This window comes from Spea bombifrons, chromosome 4 (genome assembly GCF_027358695.1).
Source record: "Spea bombifrons isolate aSpeBom1 chromosome 4, aSpeBom1.2.pri, whole genome shotgun sequence".
NCBI lineage: Eukaryota > Metazoa > Chordata > Amphibia > Anura > Pelobatidae > Spea > Spea bombifrons.
Window position 1 is genome coordinate 2,664,322 of NC_071090.1, and position 12,056 is coordinate 2,676,377.

A 12,056-nucleotide genomic window follows, 5' to 3' on the forward strand; every position below is an offset into this window, starting at 1 on the left:
CGCGCGTGATTTATAGCAAAACAAGGAACACGCAGCTGGAGTTTGTTTAAACAACCTCAACCCGTACAAAGTCCAGCCTTAGTGTAGAGAATCTGGATAAGTGCGTTATCCGCACGTGCCGGCATCACATCGTACGTTAGAGGACATGTCTTCCGGACGCGACTCACCCACCTCGCTCGAAGACTCCGGGAACGGTCGTTCTGCTGGAATGTACTAAACATAATTTATGACTTTATAATTCACCAAAGCATAAAAATGGTAATCATCCGGTCAGCCTCAAACTATGCAGCAACCGTTCATTCCAACCAAGAACACCTGCTGTTATGCACGTTATCGTGAAGCCGTCACCTGAAAATACTTTTATGTATTATTCATTGCGGTATAATTTGCGTGATGCCTCTATAAAGATCCAATTACTTATTTCAGGCGGCGTTTTGTAGCTGATCCAGAAAGCCTAAGGCAGTTGGGAGATGTGCCCAGAATGCATAAAGGATGAGCTTCACCGGGATAATTAAAACAAATAAATACGAAAAATAGAAATAAAAACAGAAGCCAATTATGTGAAGAGGCCACAGATTATACCGTGCAGCGACACCTACGCAGCGCAAGGTTTATCCCAATTCCACCTTTAAAGCTGTATTTTTCAGGGGTCATGAGAGTGGAACTCAGAACCACCTGCGTTCCTTACCATATCATCAAAAGAAGATAAGGAATGAACACAGACAGCAAATACTAAAGGACCGATCTCATTCATGAACATCGGGGATCCTGTACCCCTATGCGGCCACGTAACGACCGGCCCTATGCTACAACAAAGGCTCATTAATGGTGTCCTGAAAGGGCTTTAAATTGCAGGAGAGTCTCGATGAGTTAAAAGGCAATGCGGTCCTGCTGATTTAGCCAAGTTAGGTTTAGTAGCAATCGCCAAAATTAGGGTACTTTGGCAATATATGGCCATAAATGGTATTGGCTGAGCATCCTAAAATTCTATACTGACACAAGAGTTAAATACGGTGCAATTCAAAGGAACATTCCATTGAACGCTAAGCAAAGTCAGAGATTGGGAAAGAAACTAAATCAACCAAATAATGTTACACTAACTCCATGGGAGGATTTAACCTTAACATGACCAGTGGATGTGAAGCCCTCCCGAACCCCAGCAATAAGAGGTTAAATTGTCTATGTGACAAACACCCTTCCCATTCCACAATTTCCCTGCGGATCCGGTTCAAGAAAAAAACAAAAACAAAAAAACCCCAACGCTTAATTCTGTACATGACACAGACGAGAATGTTATTTTTTTCTCATATTTTTAGTTATCTTTTTTTTTTTTAACGATTTATTTTTTTTTATACCTTGAAACAGAGAACAAACACTCGGGGGATAAGAGGGAAAAAGAGACATCAGGATAAAAATTATTACAACAGCACCTGGAATTGATAGGCCTGCCTAGGAGAAACACAGGCACTGCCACACCACGACAGGAAAGAGCTACTGTCTGACGCTACCCAGACAGTCCAAACTCCATTGACTGGCGCTATAGGTCCAGGTCATAAAAATCGTCCAGTTCCTCATGGAACAAATCCCACTCGTCCTCTGAGTCCGTCAGGTCTTCGTCTGCGCCCGCCGCCAAAAGCATGAGCAGCATTTCGCCCAGCTCAAAGGTGACCACTTCGTCTTCGTCGTTATCAAAGACGTCGCCGTTCTCTCGTTCCTCGAAATCCCAGAAGCGATTTCTGCGTTGGGCCTACAGGGGAAAAAGAAGCCCAGGATAGGTGGGTATACGGCACCGACCGACAGAACGGACACAAGAAAACCCACTTACCCGGTACCGGCTGGACATTCCCCCTTTTTGCCGCGGTTGCGGCTCTTCGATGCGGCCGTCGGGGTACGCGTGCTTGTAAAAACAATTGCCTCCAAATGGACAAGTGCCGCGTCCTTCGTCAAAATACCGACAGGACTTGTTGCTGGGGAAAAATTTGAATTAAGTCAGGGCTAACTAAAACAGAAGCTCCCCCTTCTTTCAAGGCAGAAACATTAACTATGTAAAGACGTTTAGACCACAAATGAAAGCAAGGCTTAATTATGTAAGAAGTTCTACTTCACCAAGTGGAGCAGCCTCCCAGCAGAAGTGGTAGAGGGTAATACAGTGAGGGTATTAAACATGCATGGGATAGACATACGGCTCCTGAATCTAAGACGAGACCAACGACTGATTAAGGTTTGAGTCTTTACAGCAGAAGCGGGCATACTAGATGGGGGCGGAATGGGGCCGATCTGCCATCAAATTATATGTTCTGATACACAGAGAAACGCTTATTACTGTCTGAACCAATCAGCTTTCATCAAAGAGGAGTAGCAGCTTGGGTGGACCAGTCAACTTCATCCATGGGTCAACTAACGAAGCAAGATGGCTGCACCCAGGAGGAGCCATGCCGAAACGGGGCAGGCCGACAAGTCAATAAAGAGGAATTTTAGCGCTATAAATTCCCCATCGTGTTCCATTAAAGTTACCCCATGGCCTCCTTGTACTTCTGGATGAGCTTCTGTTTCTCTTCTTTCTCCTCTACCCAGTACTCGCTCGGAATGACAAAATTTGATGTGATGCGGCACTCGGGGCAGGATCTGGCAAAATAAAGGGAGACATGTTTTACCTGAACTAAACAAACTTAAGTCATCAGGAGTGAACCAAGGAAGGGGCTCAAACATCTCAAACATGCTATACCAAAAGCCCTACATGGCATTTTCTTCCCAGTGAGCACCAGAAGCTAGCACTTCTATTTACATACAACATGCGATCCCCTCCATACACTTGTGGCTTCAAACTCACTTAATGATTTTGCTCTCGAACTGCTTGGCGCTCCTCCATTTGCGGATGCATTTCAAGCAGTAAGCGTGGCTGCAGTTTGACAGAATCCCGAAGCGCCGCTCGCTGGGGTTCACTTTCTCATATATCACCTCCATGCAGACTCCGCACACGACATCTTTACTACGCTGGATGGCAAACGATAACTCCATGTCTTTTTCGTGAGCTTCGATGCAAGACTGTCATGGGTAGAGCAAAGGGTGTAAGGAAGAGGTAGCCAGACGTACCTCGCGCTAAACAGGGAACCAACTAGGCAGAGCCAGGTCATCCAGCGCGAATGAGCGCGCGAGAGAACGCGAATGAGCGCGCGAGAGAACGCGAATGAGCGCGCGAGAGAACGCGAATGAGCGCGCGAGAGAACGCAAATGAGCGCGCGAGAGAACGCAAATGAGCGCGCGAGAGAGAACGCCCCGGTGGTTTGCTAAGGGGAAATAAGAATCAAGTAACAACCAGAGGGCCTTTCCTCACCTTTATGTGCTGAGACCTTTGGGAGGTGTCCACAGGGTGAAGCACCTGCAGGCCGCACATATCACACGGGTCTCCGTGCAGGTAGACGCAGTTTTCGCCGTAGCGGCATTCCCCTACCGCAGCGTATGGACACAGCTGCTTTTTGAGCTCGGGGTCGGCGGGCTGCTCCATGCAATCATCACGGGTTTCCGTTCCCTGAGTTACAGCTTCCAGGACGGATGGACCTACAAGAACAAAAAAGGTTACTGAACCGAAAACTAATAAATATAAATATGATATAACGTATCTTAAATATAGTTACAATAACAACCTCATATTAAGTGACAAACGTTTAAAAAGGATTTTTTGGATTTGTTTCTTCTAAGAATCTTTCCCCGATTTACACTGGATAGAACCATGGGCTTTGGCTAATAGGAATATCAACTATGAAACAATGAAGGCTTTTTAAAAGGTCTTCCTCATATTTCTTTGCGCATATTTGGTAATTAAGTGGTTAAAAAGAGACAAAAAACAAATTTTTAAATCGGAACTCCCACCGACTTTTCCTCCCGTTTGTGTCCCATTTATACAATAAATGTGCGCTGAGTAGGTTTCTGTTACTTGAAGCAGAATAACATGAAACCCCCATAAAGTTTAGCGGGGGTCCTCGAGTCCCCTTGTGATTTTGCTGCAGTAAATCCGGCGTTCCTAGCCGCAGGATATAAAGAGGTGGGAGTTCGCCTTTAACGTGGACAGGCAGACGGATGAGGGAACAAAACGTTAGGAACATAATATGGAAAAATACAAATTTGACCTATCGAGTATATAATGAATTTGATTGTTGTCACTGAACCAAAAATAATCACGTAGTAACAAACGCCGTAGAGCATTTTATGTTACAGCTGGTACCAAAAGCTTAAGAAAAAAGATGACATCCGTGTCACCTTTTTTCAAGTGAGGTTAAAAGGTTAATATGGCCCAAGAGATACAATCTGTCACACAGGGAATGTCTGCCTTAGTACTGGAATCCGAGATGGGGCGACATTTCTACAAGTAACCCAGTATCCCCCGTATAGATCGCTGAAGCACCGTTAGAACGTACAGCTACATAATAACCGCTATTTACACTTACTGAAAGATACGGCCATCTTCCAGGGGATGAGAGCTGATGGAGACCAGTAAAGGAAGACGTGACAGAAGGATAAACCAAAGAATGCCAGGACAATAAGTGAAATATAACACGTATTCCAAAGATACGCTGCCGGGGAGAATCTGGCGTACTGGCAATATCAGGGGCAATCCATTGTTACATTGTTAACGTGAAGGATTTATTCTGATCAGAAGAAAAATCAATGGATGAATCTTAAGTGACCGTTTGCTGCTCCCAGAATGCATTCATTAAAAAGGATAAACATGCAACATGTACCCCCCAGGGGGCGTCTACCACCAAGTTCCAGATAGAGACAGAAGACTAATTCCAGAGCTTGTTTCAATCTTACTTTTGGAACCTTATGTTCATTTAGTTGCCCAGCAAGCACCTATAGTATGCCCCTTATACCCCCTGTTCTATTTCCATACTATTCATCTATCATTAGCCCTGTGGCTACAGTGGGTCAATTAACCCATTGTACCCATCTGCTAATAACGATGTAAAGGACTGTATGGTCCAGTAACATAGAACCGCTATGTGTAGAGGGCAGGCCCAACACAAAGCGGCAGAGGGGAACACCAAGGGAGCATAGATATATCTAATAACGTACACGGGCTTGGCCGTCACTGGTTGTCACAAATGCCCCCCTCCCACTAAAAATTACCACGTCCACAGTAGAGCCGCCCCGGAACAAACTCCACGGCATTCACCCAGTCTTCAGCCTGTGAGCCCCCAGCTGCCAGGTCAGTAGCGGTCAGTTCAGCTGCCTTACTGTTATTAGTGCTGCTCGGCTCCGGATGAGACTCACGGGGGCAGATCCTCGCGGCAGAAGTGTCTCCCGTCGGTTCTTGCTTAAGTGGCTTTGTGTGTTCATACCTTACGGGAGAAACCGGAGGAGAGATTAGAGGACAATCTACGAGCTTCCGAGATCACCTGGGGTGTAAATCGGTTGAAATTTGTAACACGAGTGGAGAGAATCTCTTTATTCTGCACACTTGCCAACCAAAGTAAATATACTCCTTTCCTTATATTCCATCTAAGCCCCTGAGCCTCATTGAAAATTGTGGCCTCTTGTTTAACTTTCTTGAACTTTAATTTGGAGAAATAACGAAGTGTGTCAACATTCAGAAGGGGGCTTTAAATTGCACTTTTTGGCTGTGACTGCGTTTACCTGCAGTGGTCTCCGTATGCACAGCACCCTCGTTGGTAATATCTGCAAATCATGGTAGATCTGCTGGTGGAAAGATCGTGGGAATAGCGACAGTTGTTGCCTTCTTTGCAGACTCCGTGCATGAAATATCTGCAAGGCGACAGGACGATAAAAAATCTTATTTTTTTTTCTTTAAGTTTCTATTCTCCAGCAAACTGGTTTACAAAAGGACAGGAGGCATTTTAATTCAAGTCGCAACTGACATTTCATGCAACTATGGCTCATATCAGGCCCCCACGGACATCCATCCTCGACAAACCATACTTTTACCTGCTCGTTTAGCTAGTTTGACAACCACGTACTGACCTCAGGAAAGACTCGACACAAACGATCCTAACCACTGGCCCAACATCCCAGTTATGCCAAGAGCCCGGCACCACCCTGCCCCAAGTTACACACCATTTTGGCACCCCAGTCAACCCCCACAGCTGGTGCACCAGGGGCTCTCACTTCCCAGCATGTGAAAGGGTCAAAAAAGGCCATTTACATAAACAGGGTGTGGTTGAAGGTGACAGGTTTAAGGGGCGGGACTTAATGTGACTTTGTGCCCTGTTGCAGGGTATTTGTGTAACCGAGGGGGGCATTTAGAAGAATAATGATGGGTTTTATTTACACATTTTAATTTATACAGCCGTTTCCTGTTTCCATACACATTATCGGGGCTTTTAGGGCTGTAGAACCCTGTGATACCCTCATACCCAGCAAACATTCTGACCTCCTAGAAAAGAGGGGCAACAGGGGAGGAGAGAGGGGCACAAGAATTTCGGAGAGGGACTGGTCCAACCAAACAGGGACACATGACAGGTATGCACCTCATATCCCCAGACCAGTAGCACCCAGTCCCCTACTACCATTCTAATAATTCTACCCCCTCCCCCTCTAGTCCAAGTCGGCCCCCACCTGCAGGTGACCTGCCGAGTCCAGCCACCCACGGGGGGATTATCCGGGAACGCGAGCAGCGGGGCCTTGCCTGCCGCGACGGCTGCTGCTGATGTGAGACTTGCAGGCGCCGCCGCTGCCTCCGCCATTCCTGTTTATCCCCCCTCACAACAGCTACGGAACTTCCGGGATCACATACTTCCGGCAGGGGAGGGGCTACGAACGCCCAAAACTTCCTGTGAGAGATCTTAGCCACACCTCCTCGAATTGAAGCTGTTCGCTCTCCTAGCCAATCAGACGCCAGCTTATGGCCACACCCCCCACATTGGTTTGTTTTGGTCTCCCTGGTTCCCTGTTGCTGTGTTATGATTGGTCTGCTGGGGCGGAAATACTATTTTTATGTTAAATTGTAGGTTAGTGGAACATAGTCTTCCTGTGACAGGATTTATGATTATAAATACCCCTTCTCATGGAGAAAACAGCTTTTAATGAATATCCTCTATAAGAGGGACAGTTTGTCTGTCAGTGGTAGCCCCAATAGACAAAAGAGTAACTGCTAACCCCCTGTGAGTAATCCCAACCCCCTGTGAGTAACCCCCCCGTGAGTAACCCCTAAACCCCCTGTGAGTAACCCCTAAACCCCTTGTAAGTAACCCCTAACCCTCTATGAGTAACGCCTAACCCTCTGTGAGTAACCCCTGACCCCATGGGAGCGAACCTAACACCATGTGAGTAACCCCTAACCCTCTGTGAGTAAAGCCTAACCCCCTGAAAGTAATCCTAACCCCTTGTGAGTGACCCCTGAGTAACCCCCTGGGAGTGACCCCTGAGGACTGTAGACGTTGAGGCTGCCGACCTCCTCTGTGGTTTGTAATTCTTGCCACTGATTGGCTCGTTGAAGCGGCCAGGAGAGAGCTCTCTTTAAAATGAATGGGAATGCAATAGACCCCTGTTGTCCCAAAGCGGGAGGTATGGTGTCTTGTGTCCGGCCCCCAGCTATACATTAAAACCTCAGCGGCGGTTAAAAACTGTAGACGGGACGCATTCTCTGGTTCCATTCCATTAAAAGAAGAAAAAAAATAATCATTTGCAAGTTGTTACAACCAAGCATACAGATGCGATACATGGCAAGTGTCCCTGTTAAGTATGCCCAGTCCCTCCTTAGTCCCTGTCCCCCCCTTTCCTCCCCTAATGCCCCTATGTGTGTAAAATCTATTATGTGCGGTTCTCTGTTCAGAAGAGCAAAGTGCGGCCATCCATCTAATGAGACCTAAAACTCTACTTAATTGTGCAGATTCGGGAAGATGTGACATCTATAGACAGGGACTAGACAAACTAAACAGAGACACATGGCAGGTACTGTTGGGAGGGAATCCTGGTCGGTAACCTGGGAAAGTGGAGATCGATCCCTTTGGTGACCCCATTTGTGTGATTTCTTTTAACGCAGCAGCGAAACCCCTTCTAAGTAATAATTTATCATATATTGGCAATTATTTTAGGAGGAAGTTGCAGCGTCGGCACTCTGATGATTTGACGGCAGCTGCAGGAAGCTGCCATGTGGAATGTTCGCGGAGAGAGGTGGAAATCGAGTGGAATCGCAGGATCTCCAAATCTTGTTGCGTGAAAGGTCAGTGAGACACCTTCTGCTCAGATATTAGAGCGCAGACGTCCCGTCTCCAGGTAGAGGAAAGCGAGCGCACCTGCCCACCCTACCCAGGACGTTTGCCAAAATTTAAAGGGACCCTCCAGCCTTATTTGCCTTTTAATGCATTTAATAGTCGTGACCGTAACGCAGCGTACGATCCTGGAGGCATTGTCTGCTGTACAAGACACTAACTTTTGTTGACTGCGTCTACATTAATATTCAGCCCCTTATTGCTGGCTGAACGTCATGGGAATTGTAGTTATAGACTTGGTGAGGAGGGGGGGTAACCGTGCGCTAACTGCAGCTCCAATGACATCATTACGTTAGATTTATATAGCACCAGCAGATGCCGTAGTGATGTTACAGTAAAATCATTTAAAATCGCATGCAAACTGGAACAAAAGACGGAGAGGGTCCTGCTCCCAAGAGCTTACAATCTAGATTCCGTTAGTTTTTGCTAAGCTTTACCACACCAGCTATTGTAAACGAAAGTTTTCGTGTTGCACAGGTACCTGCAGGTCTGTAACTACTACTACTATTTTTCCTATTAGTGGGTAACTAGCGTTTGCCTCCCACCAGAAAGCCCCTCTCCTGAGACAACAAAGGGGGAGGGGAAAGATGTGGGGGGGGCATTTTTTTACCCCCCTGCCATCTTGCCCTCCCAAACACTTACACATACACACTCATGTTATCACACACACTTACACATTCGCTCTCACACTCACTCTCACATATCCATGCTCCCTGGACAACCAGCAAACCAACCCGACCATGAAATGTTCTCTGAAGTTGAAGTTCCCACTCCATTTTTTATTTTTTTTTTTTTTTTTTACAAAACTCACAGCGGCCGCGCAGGATGTGAATGGAAAGATGTTTAATTCCATTTAACTGAACCGGAGCCGCAATGATTTACCGCGATGGAATCCGGTTTTGGTAAATGCGTCACGCCGGTCACTTATCTAACTAACTATCTAACTATCTTATAACTAACAACTATCTCCTAACTGATTGGCCGTCGAGCAATCCGTTCAACAGCTGCTTCCATCTTAAGAGGAAAGGCTTTTGCCGCCAAATATCTTGCGGAGAGCTTTTGGCTGCCGTTGGGTGGAGGTCTTCTTGGCAAAGAGCTCCTTAAGCTGAGAGATGATGTTCTTGAGTTTACCCCCCTTCTTTGGCGGCTGCCCCTTGGATTTAGGCTTCTCCGGCTGGGGTTGTTGGCGGGGCAGTGGAGGCAATAAAGAGGCAGCGGTGGCCGGCTGTGGTGTGGGCGCAGAAACGCGGACGAAGCTCGGGGTGACGGCTGCTTTAGACTGCTTGGGAGTCGGGGCTCCAATGTGACTCAGGATCCACTCCCGGTAGTGCTGTGCATTGGAATATATTCCTGGCCTCTTTGACTTGGCGCAGCCCTGGCCCCAGCTCGTCACTCCGATTACATGGTACGTGGAGCTCTCGGGGTTCATGCACATCAGTGGCCCTCCGCTGTCACCCTACGGGGGTAAAGGATAGAAGAAGGTTAATGGCGTCTTTATATAACGGTGACATCCGCTGTATACGTTGTAACTCGACTTCCTCCAAAGACACAAGGTCTTCATGGCCTTCATGGCAGGGGTTCTCCCTCGGCCCCGGCGACGCATGTTCCCGAAAAGAAGACGTCGGCTCACGGATACAGTTTCGGACATTTCGATTTGTTTCCTTACCTGGCAGCTATCAATTCCACCTTCTTCGTAACCGGCACACAGGTTATAATCGTGGACGTTGCCGTGATACCACGTGGAGCCGTTACACTTCTGCAGGTCTATCTGCTTCACCCGGGCCTCCTGCAGGATATCCGCCGTCTGGATGGCTGCCGAGACATCAAAGATTCAACAAATGAATATCGCTGGCTGCGAGAATGGGTAGTAAACTGATCATGGAGTCCGTTAACGAGTGTGGAACGTCTGCGGCCGAGTGTGGAGTGTCTGAGGCGAGTGCGGAGCGACTGCGTCTGAGTGCGGAGCGACTGCGTCTGAGTGCGGAGCGACTGCGTCTGAGTGCGGAGCGACTGCGTCTGAGTGCGGAGCGACTGCGTCTGAGTGCGGAGCGACTGCGTCTGAGTGCGGAGCGTCTGCGGCTGAGTGCGCAGCGGCCGAGTGCGGAGCGTCTGTGGCCGAGTGCGGAGCGTCTGTGGCCGAGTGCGGAGCGTCTGCGGCCCAGTGCTGAGCGTCTGCGGCCCAGTGCTGAGCGTCTGCGGCCGAGTGCTGAGCGTCTGCGGCTGAGTGCGGAGTGTATGCGTCCGAGTGCGGAGTGTCTGCGTCCGAGTGCGGAGTGTCTGCGTCTGAGTGCGGAGCGTCTGTGTCTGAGTGCGGTGTGTCTGAGTGCGGAGCGTCTGTGTCTGAGTGCGGTGTGTCTGAGTGCGGAGCATCTGCGGCCCAGTGCTGAGCGTCTGCGGCTGAGTGCTGAGCGTCTGCGGCTGAGTGCGGAGTGTCTGTGTCCGAGTGTGGAGTGTCTGCGTCTGAGTGCGGAGCGTCTGCGGCCGAGTGTGGAGTGTCTGCGGCTGAGTGCGGAATGTCTGTGTCTGAGTGCGGTGTGTCTGAGTGCGGTGTGTCTGAGGTCAGAGCGTCTGCGGCTGAGTGCGGAGTGTAGGTTTCAGTGTAGTTTGTTCCCAGAAAGTCCGTTACTCACATTTGTCCTGAGTGACCCCCCAGCCGCTGATGTAACACGGATCCAAGGCGCTGATCTCCATGCTGGCGCTCGGCAGGCAGGCCGGCTGCACGAAGTCGCTGAATGTGACCGACTCGTTGAGCTGGATCAGCGCCAGGTCGTTCCTTTCAGTACGGGGGTTGTAATGCGCATGTTGAAGGTAAGACGCGATGGATCTGATCTGGACGTCGCTGGCCGAGGGATCCGAGAGTTGGTGTCCGCCAAGGACAATTTGCCATTTTGGTACAAGCCTGAGTTATTATACAGAGACAGACATTAGCAGACATGCAGCTCGTAGATTGGGCCCTATTCACAAAGAGTAATTCTGGGGCAAAAATCTCGATGTACAGAAATAAGTTATAGGATGTCAGCAATTTGTCCCAAAATCGCTATTTAAAAAACATAATTTTACTCATAATAATAGATACATAAACAGTAACCTCGCAATAGTAACCAAGCAAACGTTTACAACGTAACATATAATCGTTTTACCGGGTAAGATAAACCGTAACTTTCTGCCCCCCACAATCATATAACGTGGACCCCCAGCCGCCATTCTTACCCCATCGCCACCCATCCTTACCTTTTCATGGTTTTAAAGCAGTGGGCCGCTGTCAGGACCCATTGCTGATCGAGTAATGTGCCTCCACAAGAGTGCCGATGACCTTTGCCAGAAGGCACCTGAATGCTCACCAGCCACGGCCAGGCGCCGGGCCGGGCATCGACTCCCCCGACAATCCTCGAGCTGCCGAATCCCGAGACGAGCGGACGCTGACCGCAGGCTGAAAGAGAAGAGACGCAACGTTACAGATATTGTGACCGCGTCAGATAGACGGGATGCTGCTGTGTGAGAGCCGGATACTCATAGTTACACCGTCCCTGCCACTCATCACTCATACTCGTGCCTGTGGCCCCCAGTCAATGGTATGTTGGAGATAATACCCCGCCTTAAGCACCAGGACTCAGAGCTTCAATGGAGATAATGATAAAAGGATGATTTGGCGGTAACCATGCGCAGGGCGGTCCCCTCTTTGGAAGCGAAGGATGTACTTACTGTCTGAGTCGGCAGCCGGCAGGGCGATGAGGAGAAAAACTATAGCAAGTCGCATAGGATGCATCGCTGAAGCTATCGCTGTGCTGTCAGACAACGCACAAGCTCACACTAGACTGTCACGGCCTT

The 12,056-nt window shown here is 48.6% G+C and overlaps 1 protein-coding gene across 2 annotated transcripts; it reads right to left on the reverse strand.

Annotated features, from left to right (window-relative positions):
- Nucleotides 1-1,293: 1,293 nt before the first annotated feature.
- On the reverse strand, nt 1,294-6,759 carry MKRN1 (makorin ring finger protein 1). 2 transcript variants are annotated; one of them, XM_053465294.1, is made up of 8 exons: nt 6,574-6,759; nt 5,635-5,763; nt 5,128-5,339; nt 3,335-3,558; nt 2,831-3,045; nt 2,515-2,625; nt 1,826-1,967; nt 1,294-1,747 (listed from the first exon to the last, which is right to left on the reverse strand). In XM_053465294.1, exons 1-8 carry the CDS (start codon nt 6,699-6,701, stop codon nt 1,538-1,540), a joined length of 1,371 nt encoding a protein of 456 aa, XP_053321269.1. In that variant the 5' UTR covers nt 6,702-6,759; the 3' UTR covers nt 1,294-1,537. The 2 variants fall into 2 exon arrangements, with proteins under 2 accessions (XP_053321269.1, XP_053321270.1); XM_053465295.1 differs by having other exon boundaries at nt 5,236-5,339; nt 6,574-6,758.
- Between the last annotated feature and the right edge of the window lie 5,297 nt (nt 6,760-12,056).

Excerpts from the sequence above, each read along its gene's own strand:
- MKRN1 (XM_053465294.1), bottom strand. The coding sequence starts at position 6,701 with ATGGCGGAGGCAGCGGCGGCGCCTGCAAGTCTCACATCAGCAGCAGCC. Across the intron at positions 5,764-6,573 it reads ACTCGGCAGGTCACCTGCAG|ATATTTCATGCACGGAGTCT; the intron begins GTGGGGGCCGAC and ends GTCGCCTTGCAG. Across the intron at positions 2,626-2,830 it reads TTCGAGAGCAAAATCATTAA|ATCCTGCCCCGAGTGCCGCA; the intron begins GTGAGTTTGAAG and ends TTATTTTGCCAG.